Raw genomic sequence first — 25,270 nt, 5'->3', positions numbered from 1 at the left:
CCCAAAATGGTACCAAAGAAATTCACGTCATCCCGCAAAAAAATTAACCCCCACATAAGACGGTCACTCAAGAAATAATAAACCAATGGCACTGCAAAAGCCATATGGCGCTCCTTCCTTCTTGATTCCTGCCATGTGCCCCCACAGCAGTTTACCACCACATATGGGATGTTGCTGTATTCAGGAGAAAATGGGTAACAAATTATGGGGTACTTTTTCTCCTTTTACCCCTTGTGAAAAGGAAAGATTTGTGGCTAAAGCAACATTTCATTGGAAGAAAGGAAACTTTTAATTTTCACAGCCAATTGTTTCCAAATTCCGTAAAACGTTTAGTACTCAGCAAAGTGCTCAGTACACCCCTTAATATATTCTTTGAGGGGTGTTGTTTTTTTTCAAAAGGTCAGTTTCTTGATTTGTTTCCACTGTAGGGGTACATCAGGATCTCTTAAAATACAAAATGGTGCCCAAAAGCCATTCTAGCAAACTCTGCCTCCAAAAATCATATGGCGCTCCTTTCCTTCTGACCACTGCCATGTGCCGACAGCAGTTTGCTACCACATATGGGGTATTTCTGTAACCTGTAGAATCAGAGTAATGTATATTGAGGTTTATTTTGACCCTTGCTGTGTTGCAAGAAAAAATTTATTTAACATAAATTCCACCTCCATTTTCCTTTTAATTCTTGTGAAACACCTCAAAGGTTAACAAATAATTTAGGGGGTGTAGTTTCTAAAATGGGGTCAGTTATGGGTGGTTTCCATTGCTTAAGCCCCTGAAAATCACTTTATAACTGAATTGGTGCTTAAAATGGTTTTGGAAATTTTGTTGAAAATGTGAAACATTTCTTCTAAAATTCTAAGCCTTCTAATGTCCTAAGAAATAAACATTACAAAATGATGCAAACATAAAGTGGAAAATGAAGAGTAATAACTATTTTGTGAGGTATCTCTACTATCTGCCATAAAAGCCGAGAACTTCATATTTAGAAAATAGTGATTTTTCTCTAATTTCTGGATTTTTAATAAATAAAGGTAAAACATATTGACTCATATTTATCACTAACATGAAGTACAATGTGTCACAAGAAAACAGTCTCAGAATAGCTTGGATAAAAAAGCTTTCCAAAGTTATTACCACAAAAAGTCACACGTCAGATTTGCAAAAATCGGCCTGGGATTTAAAGTGAAAAGTAGCTCGGTACTGAAGGGGTTAATGTAGGAAATATTTTGTTGACAAGCAAGTGCATTTCACCAAAGTAATGTTACTGTTACTTAATTTATTATTTGATAATAACAAAGCCACTTGTTTCCTAGGATAGTGACTCAGTTTATTGTGGAAGACTCCATCTGGTTTCAGATTTACTTCAAGCCCTATTTAAAGAAGCGGTCTCCCTTGAAAACCAGTTGATGGAACTGCTAGATAAAACTACTCTAAGTGAATCGGAATCGGCCAACGAAATTTCATGCATGGTTTCTGGTAGGCTCTGAGAAATTACTTCTGAATATCACTTACTTGCCATGGAACAGTAAGGCCCGCTTTACATATATCCAGTGATCCGGCTCAGTTCCCCCTGGCGAGGTGCAGAAAATGCCAAAGGGAAACTGAAGCTAGAACCGATTCCATCGTTTTCTTTTGGATCGTTCAAGTACATCTGGCACATCACTTATAATGCTGGATTCCAAATGGAACCAGACAGAAAAACTATGAATAATAGATTTTGAGTCTGGTGCTATTAGTTGATGGAAGCCAGGCATGTGCAGTACACATTTATCAGTTGTGTCCAGCTCCCGGCCACTTTCTTTACATTAAAAAATAATAATAATATTTGACGATGACAGGGAGCATTATAACGTAGTTTTGGTGGTGCTAAATTCTGTTCTATTTTTTCTTTGCAGTTATACATACATTTGTAGATATTTGTTCAGTTGTCTCAAAAATGGATCACACCCTGCATGCAAACACCTGGAAATGTATCATCAAGTGAGTAATTTAAATTTCCTGATTTACAGAGGTTGCAAATTACTAGAATATGTTATCTTCAGTATATTATAACCTGTCACCTTCAAATACTGTCTAATCTGAGAGGAGTATGTTCTATAGCAGTGGTGGTCTTAATCAATAAATAAATTACACTGAATATTTTCCTGCAAACTGTATACCAATCTGCTCAGCTTTTGGTACTATTTTGGTGGGCATACGCCTTTTTGATCGCTTACTGTTGTACTTTTTGTGATGTAAGGTGACAAAAAAATGGTTTATTTAGCACAGTTTTAATTTTTTAGGGTGTTCATCTGAGGGGTTAGGTTATGTTATATGTTTATAGAGCCGGTCGATACGGATGCGGCGATACCTAATGTCTATTTTTTATTTTTTTATTTATTTTTTTGTTTTTTTTTACTTGAAACTTTAAATTTTTTGGGGGGGAAACTTTATTTTTTCAACTTTTTTTTCACTTTATTTTTTGTCCAACTTTGGGACATTAACTTTTGGAGTCTGATCCCCTTTACAATGCATTCCAATACTTGTATTGGAATGCATTGGCTGTATGAGTAATACAGTGTGTATTACTCATACAGCTTCCGGCCTGTGAGATCCAGGGGGCTGGATCTCACAGGCTAGTCACCGGAAGGCAGCGCTGATGCCTAAGGAAGGCATCTCGCTGCCGCAACCTCCAGTAAAAGCCGCAAACCGAAGGTCTGAATTGACCTGCGGTTTGCGGCAATTGCCGACACGGGGGAGGATTGACCCAAGGTGCCTACTCAAGCTTGTCCCCGATTTTGGTGACCCTGATGTCTAGGAATGTCAAGGACTCTGGGTGGAATTCCGATGTAAAAGAGAGTCCCAGTTCGTTTGTATTTAGAGTTTTAACAAATGGTTCAAACTCATCAACCCCACCATTCCTGATAATAAACACGTCATCAATGTATCGTGTCCAGAAGACAATCTTGTCGCACCACCAGGATTGTGTATCAGGGAAGACCACTTTATCTTCCCACCAGCCCAGGAGGAGGTTAGCGTAAGTGGGGGCACAGGGGCTCCCCATTGCGGTCCCCCTGAGCTGCGTATCAAAGAGAAAGAAGTTATGGGTTAAAACGAACTCGAGGAGGGTCACCACAAACGCATTGTGCGAACTGTGACAGACAGCCCTGGATGTAAGAAACTCGGTTGCCGCCATCAAACCCTTGACATGGGGAATGGAGCTATAAAGGGACTCAACATCTATGCTCGCTAGTGAGCACGATGGTTCGATGTTAATAGTCTTGATTTTCCGTAAAAAGTCCATGCTATCCCTAGTGTAGGACGGGAGAGCAGATACGAAGCCCTTTAGCACCTGATCAATGTAGATACCGCTATTTTGTGTTATCGAGCCCACCCCAGACACTATAGTACGACCCTTCAAAGGTGAAACGCCCCTTATGGATTTTCGGTAATCCGTAAAATGTCGCTGTCTGGGGTTTGCTTGGCAACAAAAAGCGATATTCCGTATCATTAATGACTTTTTTGGAGAGTACATCATTCAATATAGACGTAAGCTCACCCATGAAAATGTCTGTAGGGTCTGATGGCAGCACCCGGTAGCAATGTAGGTCATTTAACAGGCGTTCGCCCATCTGTTTATATTGTACGTGTCCCATGATCACTAGGTTACCGCCTTTGTCAGCGGGTTTAATCACTATTGAAGTGTCCGTCTCAAGGCTAAGAAGGGCCTTGGTTTCAGGGCCGGAGAGATTATGAAAATAAGATGTACTAGGAGATAATTTCTCTATTTCTTCAATAGTCATTTGCAGAAAAATATCTATGTGATCATAGTTCATTGGAGGGGGTGGGTTTTTACTTTTGGGGCGAAGGTCTGTGAAGGGACCCTGACCTGGTACACGGGAACCTTCTTCAAGTAAATCACAAAATACTCTAAAATCTGCAAACTCACTTTCCTGCAAGTCCAGTTGCTCAAAGAGGTGAAGGTCCTTAGTCCACACAAAGGGGTTAAACCTAGTTGTGGGGACAAAGGACAGTCCCCTCCTGAGGAGTGTCTCCTCTGCTTCTCTGAGGATACGTGAGGATAAGTTAATAATCTGCAACTGGTCATTCTCCTCTGGTTACGTACGGTCTCGGAGTTGGTACGGCCCTCCCCTGGCTAAAAAAATCCCCCTGAGTTGAGGGTATGGGATTGGAAACAGAGGAGGAGGGAGAGGGAGATGGAGAGGGATAGTCGCCACTTCTCCCTCTTTGGCCATTTGATCTCGGCCATCTTTTGTTATTATAACGTCCTCTCCCTCCTCCTCTCTGACCCAGTCTATAGTTGTTTCTCCCCCTAGTATATGGGGGCTCGGAATCCGAGAATTCCTGCTCAGAGGAAGAGATGTCCGTTTCTGAGGGAGCCTGGGACTTGCTAGCAAATTGGTAGGCCCTGTTTTCTTTGAAATCCTTTAGATCTTTGTTGAATTGTCTGTGTTTTCTCTCTTTTATTTGCCCCTGGACTCTCTCTTCTGTTTGTAGAGATGATTCCCTCCTGTTAAATTCAGGGTCAGTTTTGAAAGACACAGCTAACTCCTTTAAGTTTTTCTGAGGATTTTTCAAAGTATAGACGTTCTTCAGTCAGGAGTATGCTCATTAACTTGAGGGAGCTATTGGTCAGTTCCTGTTCCCACTTTGTCAGTAGCCCAGGAGAGCGTATCCGCTCAGCGGGGGTGATGCCAATGCGTAACCCTCTTGGGATAATTTAATGTTCCAGGTAACTTTCTATGGATTTTATCTCCCACCAGGATTTAATATTGTTTTTATATTCATCGTATAAGTCAGTGAACGTGAGCTTGCAGGTCAGTGAGTTTAAAAGGCCGGGCAAATCCTTGTCCGAAAAAATGGCTGGTGCTTCTTTAATAAGATCTTCTGTACACAATGTACCTGATAGAAAACCAGCCATGGAAACAATTTATTCTCGTCAAGAAAAAATACTCAAAGGGTAGTTGTAAAGTCAAAAATTACTATCACTGAAACCAACTACCTAAAATATAACTTTTAATCAAAATCACTAAAATAGAGATCCCGTCACGGGGGGACCACAATAGACATGGACAAACACAGAATAGAACAACTACGGATCAGGTAGAGGACTAAGGCTACTTTCACACTAGCGTTTCACGGATCCGTTTGAAATGCATTTCAAACGTATCCGTCAATAAACTGACTAAACGGAGACAAACGGAAGCCATACAGGCGGATCCGTTCAAACGGATCCGTCTGTATTGCGGATCCGTTTGTCACGTTTGTTTCCGTTTTGCCATCCGTTTAGCGGATCCGTTTTGGAATAAGTAGCATCTCTAGGTTCCATCTTCATGTATTCAGAAACCCAGGGTTGACATACTCCTAGATTTCTGCAGGGCTATCTTGTTGAAATTCAAAGTTGGTCCAGCTTTGATAATGGATCACACCTTTCGGACTCTTGTACACGACTACATAACCTTAAAGATGTATAGTGTTCGTTAGTGGGCAATATGTCCCTGATCGTCCTTGATTGTGCGTACGGGAGTAAAGATGATCATGATGCTGACCATGTTGTGCCGCAAACTGGGCTATTGTCCCGCACTCATATGATCTATTAGTGCAAGACAATATCCCCGCGGGCAGCTCAACTTGCACAGAATCATTGTACACTATGATGCTGTGTACTCTTGTGCGCACGATCAATGCTACTACGGGACATATGGCCCGCTCAGGGACCATATGTCTCTTGGGGCATACAGTCGTGTGCAAGAGGCTTTAAAGGGGTTTTCTGATCTCATACAATGGGGGCATACCACTGATATGCCCACATTGTCTTATAGGTGCGGGTCCCACTGCTGGTACCCTCACATATATTGAGAACGGAGCCAAGAAAGTGGATGAGGTCGCACTGCGCCGCCGCCCTCCATTCATTTCTATGGGAGAGTCGGGGATTAGCGCTTGGTGGTGGACGTACCACGGGAAATTTGTTGTCCTCCAGCCACAGTACTCCCCACTCCGTTCTCGATATAGGTGCGGGTCCTACCAATGTTACCCACACCTTTTAGACAATGGGGGCATATTCAAGCGAAATCCCCCCATTGTCTATGTGAATACCCCTTTTAAAAACTGTATGTCCCTTGCGTGTCCCTTGTGGTAATCACACTAGTTATATTAGAGCGTCATCGGGAAATCATTAAACGGTAAAATTACAATTTATTAATAAATTCCTGATGATGCTGATGGACCGTGACTCCCACAAGGGCTCATATGAAAGGGCACAAGATTGAACAATGAACAAGCATTTGCTTGTTCATGTGCCAATCATAGGGTCTACGATCAATAAAGAGCCAAAAGATAGCTCAATATTGATGGTCATGTTAATTACAACATTGGCACTAATGCTGTTTTGATATAAAAACTACCAAGGTTGTTATAATAAACGGACAGTAGTGAGACTAGGGTAGTTTTTATTTTAACACAGCTGTAGTGCCAAGGTTACCCTGTACAGGACAATAAAAAGACAGACACAGTTTGTATAGCAAAGTATAAATAAAGTTTTATTTTTTTAACAATAAAAACTAAAATAAAAAAACTAAAAAAATATATAATTGTTGAAAATGGTGAGGGGAGGTGGACTGTCATGGACTAGATGGTCTGGGGCTGGTGATGGTAGCCCCCCCTGTCCTGGCGATCTACCGAGGTGAAACTATGGGCCACAGGAAAGGATGCAGGGCGTAATTGTGTGGTGTGGAGAAAGGAAGGGTCTGAGGAGGAGGGGACCCGAGCATGTGTAGAGGTGGAGGGAGTTTGAAAAGAAGTAGGAGGAAAATATTGAGCAGGAGAAGAATAAGAAAGAGAAGGTAACACATATTCCGGGGGGTGGGAAGGGAAAGGTTGGCGGTACTGGCCACTGGAGTGGGATGGGGGTGGGGGTGGTGCATAATTTCCCATGACCTGTTCTCTAGCATGATCTTGAACTCATGTAACTGCTCGGGCGTCATTGAGTCCATCAAACTGATCATGCTTAGCCCATAATGGTAGTTTGGGCTGCGTTGAAACGCCGACTCCGCCCCCTCCCAGCGGCGAATCAAGTCAGCACCAAACTCCATCTGATGTTGGGCAAAACCTTCTAGAGCGTCGGAAACGACCTCTACAAGGTTTGCATAATCAGCTCGATTTGGCCTACCGGATCTCTGCCCGCTCACCAGGGCTCCATGTTTCATGCTATGTCTACCGTATACCATAGGGGACTGGCCAAAACAGGGGAGCCAAACACTCTGCTGTCTCAGACAGCCCCTTATACTCAGACGGAGAGAACATTTGTCCCTCTGACTGTAGGGGACTGGCCAAAACAGGGGAGCCAAACACTCCGCTGTCTCAGACAGCCCCTTTACAAAAAAATGTTTAACAGTTGTTAAAAATATTTACCTTCTTGGTGCCATCGCCCTTCGTAGGAACCCCAGGGCCGCTGTATGGATGTATGGGGTCCCTGAGGTTCCTCCGGAGACACCCGGGGCCTGAACCTCCTTGTTATAATCCCTCCTGAAGCGGTCCCGGATAGATCGCCAACGCGTTGTAACCTGTTTGACTATAGAAAAAAAACATAAAAAATTCAATCAGCATGATGAAAGGTAAAGAACAATATTAATGTATTAAAATACATATTGCTTTACTTACCATATTTTTCCTGAGCCGCCGCATTTAGATCCCCCCAGGTCTCAAAAACTTCCGCACAGATGTCCCTCCAGAGCCGCTGGGTATGATGATGATCAGTGTGGTGGCGGTCGGAGTGGTCCCATAATGCGCCTTCTGGGTGGGTTTTTCCAATCGATGGTTTGCTTCTTTGATGACATCTGTACGCAACAGAATACCAGACAAAATGCAGATAACGTTAAACGAACTTGTTTAGAGCACTATTTCCACATATATCAACATTTATTTTTTTATAATACTTACTTTTTAAAATATCGATTGGTGCTTGCCCACCGCAGAACTTTCTATTTCAAATGATTCTTGTTTTGAACGACCCTAATAATAAAATGATTAAAAAAATTTATCCGACAGGAGCCATAATCCCCCCGAGTGCCATAAACACCCCCAGAAACAGCAGCCCCGCATAGTGCCAGCAGCCCCCCCATAGTGCCAGCAGCCACCCACAGTGACATCAGCCCCCCAGTTCCAAACAACCTTCCCACAGTGCCCTCAGCCCCCCCAATGCCAGCAGCCCCCACAGTTCCAGCTACACATACCCCCGCAGTGCCGGAAGCACCGCACAGTTCCAGCCACAAACACCCCTGCAGTGCCAGCAGACCCCCCAATTCCAGCCACACACACCCCCGCAGTGCCAGCAGCAACCACAGTTCCAGCCACATAACCCCCGCCAGTGCCAGAAGCACTGCACAGTTCCAGCCACAAACACCCCTGCAGTGCCAGAAGCACTGCATGCGCAGTTCCTGACACAAACACCGCCCGTAGTGCCAGCAGACCCCCCAATTCGAGCCACTCACACCCCCGCAGTGCCAGCAGCAACCACAACCACAGTTCCAGCCACATAAACCCCGCCAGTCCCAGAAGCACCGCACAGTTCCAGCCACAAACATAATCACAGTGCCAGCAGGCCCCTTAGTTCCAGCCCCCCCGCAGTGCCATCAGCCCCCCCAGTGCCAGAAGCCCCCCATAAAGGCAGCCCCCACCAGTGCCAGCAGCCCCCACTGTTCCAGACACACACACCCCTTCCCAAGTGCCAGCAGCCCCCCCCCCCCTAGAAATAGATAGATAGAAAAAAAGAAAGATAGACAAACACACAAAACTTCACTTACCAGTCTCACCAAGTCGACAATCCAAAATGGCCGACGATGAGGGGGAGGGACAGGAAGTTACTGGGCATGCGCAGGGATGTGAACGGTTTCTAACGGATCCGTGTCAAAGCGGAGCCAAGACAAACCGATCCGTCCCCATTGACTTTCATTGTAAGTCTGGACGGATCCGTTTGGCTCCGCATGGCCAGGCGGACACGAAAACGCTGCAAGCTGCGTTCGGGTGTCCGCCTGCTGAGCGGAGGCTGAACGCTGCCAGACTGATACATTCTGAGGCGATCCGCATCCACTCAGAATGCATTGGGGCCGTACGGATGCGTTCGGGGCCGCTTGTGAGAGCTCAAACGGAGCTCATAAGCGGAACCCCGAACGCTAGTGTGAAAGTAGCCCAATGCTGACGGAAGGAGATAGGGTCAACACGTATGGGTTTCTAGTGTCTGTCCCTAAGGTTTCCCTCAGACTATCCTCAGCCCAGAGATGCACCTGGATGCCTTATAACGCCCTTGCTAAAGGTATATTAACCCATATGTATGCCTGGGTCCTTGTATACATTGATTACTAGATGAAATACACATATACACATACAAACTTGATATCACATCACTTGTCTCAACACGTTTCCCCTTATAATTCTAAGGTTCGTCAGGGAACACAAGTATATAAGTGTGTGTCACAGATATACACCAAATACAAAAACAAATACAAAACAAAAACTGGAGAACCCCCAAGCCAGCACTAGTCAGTGAGGGGTGACACAATATACGTGTAGCCCATTGGCTTAAATAGAAGACGACCAGTGTGATACTTATCTGGCGAAGATCTTCCAATTCCTACTTACAGACCTCGGGTGTCTGGCTTGAGGGGCTCCAGGGGGCAAAAAAGATGTGGCTCCAATTAGTTCATTCACACACAATTCCTTTTAAACCCAATGTGGGGCGGTCCCTGATGCTGTTGGCCAATCCTGAGCTGTAGAGCCTACCATGTGACCCAGCCCAACCTGCTGTCAATCGACCCGTCATCATAAGATCGAGTAATGTGATATATTTAACTCATATGGCTAACAAATGCATCAATGGTTGTTAGGGTCAAGGTATATATATTTGGGCATAGAAACTAAGCCCATGGAAAGAGAGATGTCAGTATATGCCTTATTACCTGGAACGCACGCCTACCAACAAGATGGCCGTGCGTTCCATCCAGGTCTAATAGTGAGTCTGGGGACGGTCATGCACGTCATCAGGAAGCGCGCGTGCTGGGTCGCAGCGGGCGTGTCAAAATGGCCGTGCGTTCCACAGCGGCCCAGTACTGACACCGCCCCTCACCGCTGTTCAGGACTGCAGGTATCTCAAGGTGGCTAGCAGCGTCGAGATTAGCAGGGCTCTAAAGGTCCTGGGATGCATTCGCATCTACAGGACTATACAGGTGACGACTTGCCAGGGGAACGCACGCCCATTTACAAGATGGCCGTGCGTTCCAGGTCATGGATATGAGGAGGCCGTGCGTGTCAAGTCGTATAACTGCCCATCAACACCCAGGGGGCGTGTAGGGTTGGCCGAGCGCTCCACCCTATAACTCGGCACCATGCTGCAATCCCTGGTTAGGAAAGAATTATGGTAACCGCAAGGGGAATCCCCCATCTTGTTTTATTCAGGATAAAAAGGGACTGCCTATATCCCCAATGGTGCCAATACAGTGTCTCACACATTTGATCACGTACGGCTGCAGCAGTGCAGTTATAGTGGCATCATAGGGGTATCATGTATTTAGGTGTTTGAAACCACCTGTACCGTATTAGCCATGTTAAACAGATACCAGAAAAGATGGAGAGCTGGGTGCTCAGATGTGAGACTACCCTACAATAATAACCTGACACTTCTTGTGTCGATATTGGATTCTATCAATAAAAGAGGATCACGTTTCGGAATACTAGGAGTTGCCTCCTTAGATCAAAGTGTATAGTAAATTACAAAAAGCATGAGAATGTTAGTTTTTCATTAAGTGTGTATTCTGCTGTCTCCGACAGTTCCATAGAGAATTAATGGAGTGGCAGTGCTCATTCTTGACCTGCCGCTCCATTCATTTTTGGGAATATGGGGCTCTCCTTCTCATGATTGGTGGGTGTCCTAGTAGTCATACAGTCGTGGCCAAAAGTTTTGAGAATTACATAAATATTGGAAATTGGAAAAGTTGCTGCTTAAGTTTTTATAATCGCAATTTGCATATACTCCAGAATGTTATGTAGAGTGATCAGATGAATTGCATAGTCCTTCTTTGCCATGAAAATTAACTTAATCCCAAAAAAAACTTTCCACTGCATTTCATTGCTGTCTTTAAAGGTCCTGCTGAGATCATTTCAGTAATCGTCTTTGTAACGGACCGTTTCAGCAGACAAGGGGTTAAAATCCGTTTAGGCGATAAGCCCCTTTCTGAGAGACAGGCACAGCTACTGCAGGATACACCAAACTCCCGAACTGGATACAAAATAGCACTCCAAACTGGAACCTCACGAATAGCTGCTAGCAGACGAACAGGAATCAGCTTACACTCCTGGCAATCGGTCTTCTAACAGCATACAGTGAATCCCCCCAATAACGAGACAAGGCTCCGTGTTGAGGGTCAAGCAGTGGTCTGACTGTACTTCAAGTACAGCCTCTTTTATTCATAAACCACAAACATAGTACTGCCCACAGGGGTTTGAAATACAACTAATCAGTAATTTACAACACATACAATGTAACTACAGCAACCAATCGTTCACGCCCCCAGAGGACCAGAATGAAGACTGTGACATAGGACAGATACAACATATCCCCACAATGCATCATGGTCTCCTCCTCTCTGTCCCGGAGGCAACCTGAGGAGCAATCTAATTATCTCTGAGGACAAAGTTCCACCAGTACTGGCTTTATAGCCTTTTCTAGCGCTTGCCCCAGTACCTTTTTGAGGAATTATTTCGAGACGGGTGATGAGTCTCTGGATTCCACTGTGTCTCCCTGACAGCTGTCTGCATCAGAGTCCTCTCCTTCCTCAGCGCATGTAGCTGCCGCCGCCATCTTAGGGCCTGCGCCTGGTGAGAGGAGCGCTTTTTTCTTGAGAAAGCGCTGCATTGCTTGCTGGCTCTTTTAGGTTCTCGGCGTATCTGGAGCGTCAGAGCTCCTATCTCTCCCATATTTGACCATTTTGAAGTGGGTCACCGCTGTTTAAGTGGTTTAAATTGCTTGAGTGCGGAGGAGCCGAGGTCTCACACAGCCATCTGCAGTCCCGGCTAGGCTCCCATCTGTAGCTTTTATTAATACCATTTTGTGTGAATTGTTTTGATCCCATTTTATTGCATTTTTTGTGAGTAAGAGAAGCCATTCGCGGTACTGGAAAAAAAAATTTTTTAGATTTTAATACTGGCTTTTTATGACTTGGTGATGCCCATGGTGTTTACCCTTTTTTTTTTTATATTTTTTTTTTATTATTGTACGGAAGGGGGGTGATTTTAAATTTTTACTTTTTTTATATATTTTTTTACTTTTTATTTTATTTATTTTTTGTACTTTTTTTTATTTTTATGGTTTTGTTGCTTCATTGATACCGGTAAGAAGACCGGCAGCGCACGCTTTGTTTTTTTTGAGCCTTTAGATGCCGTGATCACACTTGATTACTGCATCTTAAGTCTTTGTTTGAAACAGCAGAGACCTGCCGGCCATGGCGCCCGCTGCACGGCCGAGCAGGCACAATGTTTGCACATGGCTCCAGTGCTGTACATGTATGGCAGTGGTAGAAAGGGTTAAAGGGGTTGTCCAACTACAACTTATCCCAATCCACAGGATAGGGAATAAGTGTCTGATTGGAGGGGATCTGGCTTTCACTAGGATCAGGGTCAGTGTCCCCTGTTTGAATTGAGCTGCAGTCATGCAAGTGTGTCTGCTGCTCGATTCCACTCTGGGGCTACCAGAGAGAGCCACATAAAAGCTGTATACCATGGATAAGGGATAAGTTGTTGTCATGGTACAACCATCTTAAAGATCTTTATATGTTAATATATTATGGATTTTTATTTTTCTGCACAAGTGTGATGTCAGGTCAGAAGAGAGACATCTGGTTATGGTGCTGCATATCTCCCTGTAGTTTGCCACCCTGGTACAGTATGTAATGGAGTAACTGCACATTTTGACACAGGTTTAATAGCAGTTTGCATCCAGCCTTATATTAAAACCCTTTAAATTCTTCATTTTGTGTTATTTTGTATACAAATGGGGAAATTTATTGCACCCTGTACTTCTTCTGGATTCTAAAATTTAAAAAAAAGTAGGGCTTTGCGACTTTTCATGCTGACATGCGCCAAAATGTTGTAACTTTATGTATTTCTACACCACTCACTCCAGTTTTGAAAAATGGCTGGGAAAGTGGGTATGATTCGTTATGTTAATGAGACATAAAAAAAAAAAGCCTGTTGCCAGTTGTGGGGGTAGGGGGTTCTTGGCATAAAAAAAACAAAAAAAACTATAATTTCTAGACAAAACTGTTATGCTCGGTTTAAATGGCCTGATTGTCGGGCAGATTATCAGGGACAAACTTTCCTACGAATGTTCATTATTGACAATGTGCCTGTCTAAAGTGGCAGCTAATCACCTGATGAACGAGTGAAACGGTCATTTGTGCAGGCAAGTAAATGATTGTTTCTTGGCAGCAGATCGTGCGGTCTAAACAGCACTGTTTCCCAGAAACAATGCAGCTGTATAAGCTACTGCAATCTCTCATTCTCATAGAGTGGAGGTGATCACTGCATGTAAATGCAGCTCTTCAGCTATCTTGACCAAGCAGCCTGTTTTTTGGAAGAAATGCTTCCTTATCGATAATTGTTTGCTCCTCTGGCTGTGTAAACCTGCCATTAGGTTTAATGATGTGCCAATTTAAAGAGGACTTTTCACCTATTGTGACATTGTGAACTAACTATACAGACATGGAGAGCGGCGCCCGGGGATCTCACTGCACTTACTATTATCCCTGGGCGCCGCTCCGTTCTCCTGATATGCCCTCCGGTATCTCCGCTCACTAAGTTATGGTAGGCGGAGATTTCAGTCACTAAGTTATGGTAGGCGGAGTCTGCCCTTGTTCTTCTCTAGTGCTGGCCAATCGCAGCGCAGAGCTCACAGCCTGGGAAGTTATTTTCTCCCAGGCTGTAAGCTCTGCGCTGCGATTGGCCAGCGCTACGGCAGAACAAGGGCTTACTCCGCCTACCATAACTTAGTGACTGAAATCTCCGCCTACCATAACTTAGTGAGCGGAGATACCAGAGGGCATAGCGGGAGAACGGAGCTGCGCCCAGGGATAATAGTAAGTGCAGTGAGATCCCCGGGCGCCGCTCTACATGTCTGTATAGTTAGTTCATAGTGTAATAATCGGTGAAAGGTCCTCTTTAACATACAGTATGCAACAGTTGATGCATTTGATGCAAAGTACGAACGCTAAAACTGACTTTAAATATTCCCCTCATGAGAAATTCCCCCCAGCCCAGTGTATTGTTGAAAAACATGCATAACAGCTATATCTATTCTAATTTATTAGACAGACCCTCAAACATCACACGTTGGTAAAAGGTCAGCTGCATCACGATGACATTATAAGATCCTTGTGTGATGACATTCTGCTGTCATTCCAGTCATGCTTACATCTGGCAGAGCAAATGAAACATGCAGGAACACAGGTAAAAAATAAGTTTGACTTTTTTCAGTCAGGATAATTCTGTGTAATCAGAATACACAATGTACTTTCAGGTACTTGTTCGTCAGCCATTATGTTGCTTACTCCCACTTATAATAGATCCTTGCTTTCTGGACTGATTTGCATATGTCTTCCGAGAAACAACATGATGAAGTTCTACGGTGGACCGAAATGTCATCAGAAAAATGTGGATGAAGTGCACTGATATGACATCGTCAGATGATTATTAAAGGGGTTCTCCGAGCTTAGTAAAATAACATTATAAAGATTACTTAACTGTCTAATTGCCAGCTGTTCATGGCCACTATTTAGTCATCTTTGACATCTTGACAAGTGTGTAGCGCTGACATACTGTAGTGTTCTGGCCTCAAAGGTATGTTGAGTGCTGTACCCAGCTGACCCATAAAAGTGAATGGAGAGATAGACATACATATGCACCTTACCACGCTTGATTATCTTTGGGAGTCATTTACTCTGCATAACTTCGGCGTATCCAGCGCATAACGTTATTAAGACTGGCGTCTAAAACGCTGGTCTTAATAAATTACAAAGAAAAAAATAAGGGGTTGGGTCAGCACAACCTGCTGCAGGTGCACATCACTATGGCGAAATACATATACAAACGGAAAATGCAAATGTGATCGCACACTACATCCAGCACTCTGCCCTCCATGCTGGATGAGACATTGGTTTATATTTTGGCCAAAGCATAGTAAGCCACTCACCGCGTCAAGGCTGTCTCATGAGTGGTCCCTAACTCTTGTTCCTACCTGTTCATGGGCCATGACAGCCACATAAAATCCAGGGAATGCAGGTCAGCATGCAAGCCAAGTACACTTTGCTTGTAACCCCGTCCGGTGCCATTACAGCTTTCATCGGATCCAGGGATGCAAGTACCAACATGCATGCTGAACCTACCATATACTTCTCCTGGAGCCAGATGGCTAATGGTAGGTTCTATACAAGCAGACTCAGTTTTATACTGACTTTAAAACCAGCCTCAAGGACAGATTAACTGGTCAGGTGTGCAATGACTCCAAGGAGATCGCCACGCCTCCAATATATACTACAAAGAAAAAAATAAGGGGTTGGGTCAGCACAACCTGCTGCAGGTGCACATCACTATGGTGTACTTGGCTTGCATGCTGACCTGCATTCCCTGGATTTTATGTGGCTGTCATGGCCCATGAACAGGTAGGAACAAGAGTTAGGGACCACTCATGAGACAGCCTTGACGCGGTGAGTGGCTTACTATGCTTTGGCCAAAATATAAACCAATGTCTCATCCAGCATGGAGGGCAGAGTGCTGGATGTAGTGTGCGATCACATTTGCATTTTCCGTTTGTATATGTATTTCGCCATAGTGATGTGCACCTGCAGCAGGTTGTGCTGACCCAACCCCTTATTTTTTTCTTTGTAGTATATATTGGAGGCGTGGCGATCTCCTTGGAGTCATTGCACACCTGACCAGTTAATCTGTCCTTGAGGCTGGTTTTAAAGTCAGTATAAAACTGAGTCTGCTTGTATAGAACCTACCATTAGCCATCTGGCTCCAGGAGAAGTATATGGTGGGTTCAGCATGCATGTTGGTACTTGCATCCCTGGATCCGATGAAAGCTGTAATGGCACCGGACGGGGTTACAAGCAAAGTGTACTTGGCTTGCATGCTGACCTGCATTCCCTGGATTTTATGTGGCTGTCATGGCCCATGAACAGGTAGGAACAAGAGTTAGGGACCACTCATGAGACAGCCTTGACGCGGTGAGTGGCTTACTATGCTTTGGCCAAAATATAAACCAATGTCTCATCCAGCATGGAGGGCAGAGTGCTGGATGTAGTGTGCGATCACATTTGCATTTTCCGTTTGTATATGTATTTCGCCATAGTGATGTGCACCTGCAGCAGGTTGTGCTGACCCAACCCCTTATTTTTTTCTTTGTAGTATATATTGGAGGCGTGGCGATCTCCTTGGAGTCATTGCACACCTGACCAGTTAATCTGTCCTTGAGGCTGGTTTTAAAGTCAGTATAAAACTGAGTCTGCTTGTATAGAACCTACCATTAGCCATCTGGCTCCAGGAGAAGTATATGGTAGGTTCAGCATGCATGTTGGTACTTGCATCCCTGGATCCGATGAAAGCTGTAATGGCACCGGACGGGGTTACAAGCAAAGTGTACTTGGCTTGCATGCTGACCTGCATTCCCTGGATTTTATGTGGCTGTCATGGCCCATGAACAGGTAGGAACAAGAGTTAGGGACCACTCATGAGACAGCCTTGACGCGGTGAGTGGCTTACTATGCTTTGGCCAAAATATAAACCAATGTCTCATCCAGCATGGAGGGCAGAGTGCTGGATGTAGTGTGCGATCACATTTGCATTTTCCCTTAATAAATTACAGTTGTGATGTGGTGTGATATTCTCTAATTTACCGTATTTTTCGCCCCATAAGACGCACCCCCCCCAAAAAAAAAGTGTGGGGGAGAAATGCCCCTGCGTCTTATGGGGCGAATACTAATGAGCGCTTCCATTATGGAAGCGCTCATTAGTACTGTTGGACCAGGAAGCGATGAAGGCTCTGTACTCACCGCTTCCTGGTCCTCGGCTGTCGGCTGGGAAGGCTGCACACAGCGTGAGGGCGTTCTGTGACCTCACGCTGTGCGCGCCAGTTCACAGCACAGCCGACAGGATGAAGAGGATCGCGATGTAGGTGAGGAGCGGGTCCGCAAATTCCGTATCTGCCCCATAGAAATGAATGGGTCTGCAATTCTGTTCTGTAAAATGCAGAACGAAATTACGGACGTGTGAATGGGGCCTTAAGGACATTTTTATAAATTTACACCTATTTAATTTCCATTATTGGAGGCAATATGGTATTCTAGCAGGGTTTGGACTTAATCCTCCATTTTACAGATCTGTGTGGCACAATTTCCTAAAGGGAACTTTGGTTTGAACTACAGGCAGCATGTTATAGAGTAGGAGGAGCTAAGCAGATTAGTATTTAGTTTTGGAGAAAAAGATTCAGGATAACCTATATTTCATGCATTTAAATTCCTGCTCATTTTGGGCTTTGAAGTCAAGAAGATGATGGCATCGGGGACGGACTCTGTATTCACAGTCATAGAAGGAAGGCTGACAGTCACTGATGGGACCATTTCCTTGACTTAAAAGCTTAGAATGAGCAGGAATTTAAGTGTATAAATGACATACTGAATTTTTTCCTATAAAACTATATACTAATCTGCTCATCACCTCCTACTCTATAATATGCTACCTGTAGATTAAATTGTATATTCATGGTGACAGGTTCCCTTTAACACAAGCCCATGTTGGCTTAGACTGTATCTATATGTTCCTCTGAATTTACACTAAATATTTTTTTAATCCATGAGAAAGCATGGTTTTCCCCCTCTATTGAATGCAATTTTACTTGCTTCTAGGAAACACTGGTACGTTACAGAGGAACCATACAACGTCAAGTGTTGTTGTAAAGGCTGCATGCAAATGTTAGTGTGTATAGAGTATAGACCCTAACTTAGCTCACACAATGCCTTTTTTGTTTTGCCTAGGAAAATACTGACCAAAGATTATTCCAGAAAACTGTTAAGCTGTGTCGATTCTTTGCCAATTCCCTTGTGCATTACATCAAGGTAAGTTACTTATAGGCTATGCCTAGATAAGAAAAAATAGAGAGAAAACAAGCACAGTGGCATTTGATAGGGAATCATTCTCACAAATACAAAAAAAAAAAGGAAAAGGAACCAGAGTTGGTTCCGTTAACCTGGGCTGGTTGTACTAGTAACACAATTTTGTATAGGCTTATTGAGCTCCTTGATGCCCATCTTCAACAGTGCAGTATAGGAATAAGTGTCTGACTTAAAGGGGTTGTCATTTCAGCAAATTGCATTTATTATGTCGAGGAAACTAATACAAGTCACTTACTAATGTATTTTGATTGTCCATATTGCCTCCTTTGCTGGCTGGATTCATTTTTCCATCGAATTATATACTGCTTGTGTCCTGCAATCAATCAGTGGTGGCCATGCTTGCTCACTATAGAAAAAAGCACCAGCCTATGTGCACTACCATGATCCTGGCCACCAGAGAGGCCAGCGCTTTTTCCTTTAGTGTTTATGCCCAACTCCTTATGTTTGAGGATGTGGATGTGGGAAGACCACCGCAGCACGTCTCTAATAACGATGACGAAACACAGATGCCAACTGCTGTGGCTTTCTGCAGTGTGCAGAACGGCAAGGAGTGGGTGGAAGATGATGTGGAGGATGATGAAGTCCTAAACCCCAAATGTAATCAAGGTCATGAGAGTGACGTGTGCAGTTCGGAGGAAGAGCTGGTGGTCACGCAGCGCCAGTCGCACAGCAAAAGAGGGAGCAGGGTGCAAAAGCAGAGCGTCCGGCCCCAAACCAGTATGCCTGCTACTGCCCACCGCGCCCAGGGACTGAGCACACCAAACCCAGCTCCAAAGAGTTCTCTGGTCTGGCAGTTTTCAGACAATGTGCTGACGACAAGATGTGAGTTCTTTGCACGGTGTGCAGTCAGAGCCTGAAGCGAGGCATAAATGTTCTAAACCTGAATACCACCTGCATGACCAGGCATCTAAATGTAAAGCACCAGCTGCATTGGAGTACACACCTGAAAAACCATGAAAGATCTGAGGCTCCCCCTGCTCCCTCTTCTGCTGTGGTTTCAGCCTTCCCCCTTCCCCCTCGAGCAACAGGGCCGCCTTTCTGCCGGCAAACAGAGGATGTGACAGCAACGCCCCCAGCAGTGTCGCTGAGCATCTCCACACTGTCCCATGAAAGTGTTCAGTTGTCCCCCAAACACTGTAGAGATAGAAGTACCCCCTAGCCACCCACGATCCCTGGCTCTGAATGCCAGCATTTCAAAATTCCTGGCCTTTGAAATGCTGTCATTCCGTCTGGTGGAGACAGAGACTTTTAAAAGCCTTATGGCGGTGGCTGTCCCACAGTACATGGTTCCCAGCCGCCACTACTTTTCCAGGCGGGCCATCCCTGCCCTGCACAACCAAGTGGCGAACAAAATCAGGTGTGCTCTGCACAACACCATCTGTGGCAAGGTCCACATAACGAATAAATACCAAAATGAAGAGCAAGGTATAATGGGTACACGTCAACATTCTTTGAGTCTGATCAGAGATTCGCTACTATCTCCCAAATTAAATTCACAAGGGATGGAGAGTGTGCGCATCATTGGTACATTTGTCAGTGCACATGACCAAGTACGTCATGTACTATCAGAATATTGGGATATTCTCAGATCGGATACGGATATTGGTCATCTTATCCTGGATAAACCAGCGATTACCTTCCGTCGTAGCCAGAACTTGCGCGACATTTTAGTTCACAGTATGTACCAGAGCCCTAAACAACATACCTGGTTACATAATCCTGTTTCAGGAACTTTTCCGTGTGGCTCCTGCAAGTTCTGTGGCTATATCAATAGGAACAAATCTTTCACCGGCTATTCATCTGACAGAACATTTTTTATTAGACCGTTTGTGAACTGCAAATCGACTGGCGTGGTCTATTTAATGACATGTATATGCAGCCTGAAATACGTCGGCAAAACGATACGTGAGCTAAGACGGCGCATAGGGGAACATGTATCTGATATTAACAAATGCCAAGATACACCGATCGCCCGCCATGTGGTTGAATGCCACAGTGGTAATGCTTCCGTCATTAAATTTCAGGGCATTGACATTGTGAAGAGGACACCACGAGGAGGTGATCTTGATCGCATCCTCCTACAAAAGGAGGCACAATGGATTTTTAGGCTGGGGACCATCAAGCCTAATGGTCTCAATGATGCCATTTCCTATGTCCCTTTTTATTTGATTACATCATATGTAGTTTTTTTTTGTTTTTTTTCTCTTCACATGTGTTGTGTACTAGATGACATGTACTTGTGAGATATGAGGTCATGTTTTTTGCTATGACCACAGAGTGATAAGATTTTATTGCTCCATATGCATGAATAGCTACTCATTTGCATATACTGGTATTTTATCAGGTCCGCATTTACATATTTTTGTCTGTACAAACATTGTCTATACATCATACATTTTTAGTAATGTCACTTCTTTTGGACCACTGTAGTTTTGATGCTATTTGCTTACTTACAATTTCTCCGATTTTGCTCTTTTGAGGATTGCTGTCTGTCATCTAATAGGCCGCTGATGTTTCCCTGACACTTTGTTATGATACAGCGCTTGTGCGCTGACCTCCGTAACACATCCCTATTCCTCCATTGCCGTCAGTGGACCAGCCCAGTATGAATGTTTCATCTGGTGGATTGGCTGCCGGCAGGAGGTGTGTTCATGGGGGCGTGGTGTTTGCCCTTTAAATCACGGCGTCTGCCTGGCCGCTACGCGGCCATTACAGAGCCGAGACTATGTATGCAACAAGCAGCACACCGTCTCCCACACTAGGATTCGGTGCTATCTAATAAAAATCCTATGTAGCAAGCCGATTTTCAAGCTTATGATATCGGCTGTAGGCAGTCTAGGTGTAGTAGCTACGTGGCTCCTGATGAAGTGCATGAACCAGCTGCACAGAAACGCGTAGAGCCGTAGCTCAGTGTGAACAGACCTGCTGGCTGTTGGAGCGCACATGTACCAGCACCAGTATTGGTCTGTGTGGTTTACTCGCCTACATTGTGGTTAGTGTTTGTGAGTCGGCATAGTGCACAGCCGCTCCTCTCACTAGTCGCTATTGTTCAGTGATATGCTTGTCACTGTTTAGCTTATTTGTTTGCTGCGTGTGTTATTTTCCTTACTGGCTTGGGATATTGCAATATGATATATTTCCCAAAGGATACACCACATTTTAGCATTTATTCCTACCAGCACATACCAATCGTGTAGGCAGCACCTTGCCTGTTCGGATTACCATACCCGATCATTAGTGCTGGGTTTTAGTTATATCAGTCCATCTATCCCTGCATGTTATTTTAATAGGCCTCCTATATATCATTTTAGGTAGTGTCATTATCAATATATGAGAACACATCAAGTTGGATAGATGGTTTAGTCTTATTAATACCATATAGGTTTCACCCCTTTCCATTAGTAGCACTAATAAAATATTTTGTTATTTTGCTCCATTTTAAACGAAGGTCCACATAACCACTGATACGTGGACCAGTAAGCACGGGCAGGGACATTATATCTCCCTAACTGAACACTGGGTAAATGCAGTGGCAGCTGGGCCTGAGGCAGAAAATGGTTTGGCGCATGTCCTTCCGCCATCGAGGATTGCTGGACGTTTCTCGTTGCTTCCTGTTGCCTCCTCCTTCTACTCCGCTTTCTCCTCTACCGTTTCCTCATCCGGTCAGCGTAACACCTGCACCACCAACTTTAGCACAGCCAGGGGGAAACGACAGCAGCTTTAGGCCTAGCAGGTTTGATGCACATCCCTTGCCTGGCGCATGTCCTAAACTTGGTGCAGAGGTTCCTGAAAAAATACCCCGATATGTCAGAGCTGCAGCAGAAAGTGCGGGCCGTCTGTGCGCACTTTCAGCGTTCTCACCCTGCTGCTGCTTAGAGATGTCCCGAACTATTCGCCGGCGAACATCGCTTGTTCGCATTCGCTGCGGCAGGCGAACATATGTGATGTTCGGCCGCCCCCTATTTGTCATCATTGAGCAAACTTTGACCCTGTACCTCACAGTCAGCAGACACATTCCAGCCAATCAGCAGCATACCCTCCCAACCAGACCCTCCCACCACCTAGCAAAAAGCAAGGACAGCATCCATCTTGGATTCATTTGGAAGCTGTAGTTTAGTGAGAGGAGGGACAGTGCAGCTGCTGCTGATTTAATAGGGAAATCTATAGTTAGGCCAGTGTATTCAGTGTCCACTCCAGTCCTGAAAGACTCATCTGATCTCTGCTGTAAGGACAGCGTCCTGACAGCACCCCAAAAAGCACTTTTTAGGGCTAGTACATCAGTCTGCTTTTTTTTCTTTTTCCCTCTGTAATCTAATTGCAGTTGCCTGCCAGCGTGTGTCAGGCCCACAGCGTATACTGTGCCCATTTGCCCAGTGCCACCACTCATATCTGGTATCACAGTTGCTTGCATTTAAAAATAAATATTTGACTGTAATATAATTGCAGTTAGTTGCCTGTAAGCGTGTGTGTCAGGCCTACAGCGTCAGCGTGTACTGTGCCAACTACTGCCAATGCACAGTGCCACGAGTTCCACTCATATCTGGTGTCATAGTAGATTACATTTTTTTTTTTAAAACTACAATTTTGACTGTAATATAATTGCAGTTAGTTGCCGGCAAGTGTGTGTCAGGCCTAGAGCGTCAGCGTGTATTGTGCCAACTACTGCCAGTGCACAGTGCCACTCATATCTGGTCACATTAGATTACATTTAAAAATATATATATATATATATAATTTTGACTGTAATATAATTGCAGTTAGTTGCCTGCAAGCGTGTTTGCCAACTACTGCCAGTGAACAATGACACCACTCATATCTGGTGTCACAGTAGATTACATAAAAAAAAAAAGAACAATTTTGACTGTAATATAATTGCAGTTAGTTGCCTGCAAGTGTGTGTGTCAGGCCTACAGCGTCAGCGTGTACTGTGCCAACTACTGCAAGTAAGTGTGTGTGTCAGGCCTACAGCGTCAGCGTGTACTGTGCCAACTACTGCAAGTGCACAGTGCCACCACTCATATCTGGTGTTACAGTAGCTTGCACGCATAGTACAACTAATCTAAAAAAAAATGACAGGCAGAGGCAGGCCACCCCACAGGCCCTAGAATAATGCCCAGTGTTCAGAGGCCACGTACCCTGAACTCGAAAAGTTCTGAGGACATAGTTGACTGGCTAACACAGGACACCCAATCTTCTACAGCTTCCGCTCGGGACCTTGACGCACCATCCTCCTCCAGCTCGGCTTCGGGCACCTCTCAAGTTACCACTCGCCCACCTCCCGCCACCACCAACACTAGCACCACAGCTGCTTCACTTGATCTGTCAGAGGAGTTATTTACACATCAGTTGGAAGAAATTAGTGATGCGCAACCATTATTGCCAGAGGATGTAGATAATAGGGATATGTCTCAGTCAGGCAGCATTACACACATGGACGTACGGTGTGATGATGATGATGTACCTGCTGCTGCTTCTTTTGCTCAGTTGTCAGATACAAGTGAAGCGGTTGATGATGACAATGTGTCCGTGGATGTCACGTGGGTGCCCGCTCGAAGAGAAGAACAACAGGGGGAAAGTTCAGATGGGGAGACAGAGAGGAGGAGGAGACGAGTTGGAAGCAGGGGGAGGTCGTCGCAAGGAGCTAGTGGCACAGTCAGACAGCATGTATCTGCACCTGGGGTTAGCCAGACAGCACGCCAATCAACGCATGCTGTTGCCACCACCAGAATGCCATCATTGCAAAGCTCAGCAGTGTGGCATTTATTTTGTGTGTCTGCCTCTGATAACAGTGATGCCATTTGCAACCTGTGCCAAAAGAAACTGAGTCGTGGGAAGTCCAACACCCACCTAGGTACAACTGCTTTGCGAAGGCACATGATCTCACATCACAAACGCCTATGGGATCAACACATGATGATGAGTACAAGCAGCACACAAACTCAAAGCCACCATCCTCCTCCTGGTCCAGCATCTTTAGCCTCGTCAACCACTGCTGTCCTCCTTGCCCCCTCTCAGCCACCCGCCTGTCCGCCTCTTGCCTTGAGCAGTTCCTGCTCATCTGCCCACAGTCAGGTGTCTGTCAAGGAAATGTTTGAGCGTAAGAAGCCAATGTCAGAGTCACCCCCTTGCCCGGCGTCTGACAGCTGGCTTGTCGAACTCTTAGCCCGCCAGCTTTTACCATACAAGCTGGTGGAGTCTGAGGCCTTCAAAAAATTTGTAGCTATTGGGATACCGCAGTGGAAGGTACCCGGCCGAAATTTCTTTTCACAAAAGGCAATCCCCAACCTGTACTCTATTGTGGAAAATGAAGTCATGGCATGTCTGGCACACAGTGTTGGGGCAAGGGTCCATCTGACCACTGATACCTGGTCTGCAAAGCACGGTCAGGGCAGGTATATCACGTACACTGCGCATTGGGAAAACCTGCTGACGGCTGCCAAGCATGGAATGCGTGGCTCTGCAGAGGAGTTGGTGACACCGCCGCGACTTGCAAGCAGGCCTGCTGCCACCTCCTCTACTCCTCCTACTCCATCCTCTTCGCTAACCTCCTCGGCTGAGTCCTCTTCTGCAGCTGCGTTTTGCTCCACATCAACTGCACCCCCCCAGCTCCCCAGTGGCTATTCCACATCCCGGATACAACAGTGTCACGCCGTCTTGGGGTTGACTTGCCTGAAAGCAGAGAGTCACACCGGACCAGCACTCCTGTCCGCCCTGAACGCACAGGTGGATCAGTGGCGGACTCCGCCCCAACTGGAAATCGGCAAAGTGGTGTGTGACAACGGAAGCAATTTGTTGGCAGCATTTAATTTGGTCAAATAAACAATATAACAACAATCTCCAATTTTTGGTGTACTTATCGGCGCTGCAGATCCACCAAATGTCCACAAGTTTGTTGATCCATTTGGTGACTGCAGATGTAACCCCTCTGTATACGGTTATCCTCAAAGATCTGGGATTAGAAGCGATTAGGGTACATTTGGAGGAGGATGAGGGCATGTCACCGTTACAGGGGGAATTCATCTTGAATTGTTCTTGATTTTTGTCTCAGCAAGAAT

At 45.1% G+C, this 25,270-nt stretch overlaps 1 protein-coding gene across 6 annotated transcripts in view; it reads left to right on the top strand.

Moving 5' to 3' along the window:
- The window catches only part of C9H1orf112 (chromosome 9 C1orf112 homolog), a 605,884-nt gene that overhangs the window by 86,021 nt on the left and 494,593 nt on the right, over positions 1-25,270 (top strand). For all 6 annotated transcript variants that reach the window (XR_005774249.1, XM_040407709.1, XM_040407710.1 and 3 more), the window contains 4 exons: positions 1,314-1,476; positions 1,896-1,980; positions 14,355-14,493; positions 18,078-18,158. Coding sequence is in view for 5 of the 6 variants with exons in the window: in XM_040407709.1 (XP_040263643.1) it covers positions 1,314-1,476; positions 1,896-1,980; positions 14,355-14,493; positions 18,078-18,158 (468 nt within the window). In the remaining variant the exon portion in view is untranslated. The remainder of the gene's footprint in view (positions 1-1,313; positions 1,477-1,895; positions 1,981-14,354; positions 14,494-18,077; positions 18,159-25,270) is intronic.

Source organism: Bufo bufo, chromosome 9, assembly GCF_905171765.1.
Source record: "Bufo bufo chromosome 9, aBufBuf1.1, whole genome shotgun sequence".
Lineage (NCBI taxonomy): Eukaryota > Metazoa > Chordata > Amphibia > Anura > Bufonidae > Bufo > Bufo bufo.
This window is presented reverse-complemented; position numbering and strand designations above follow the sequence as displayed.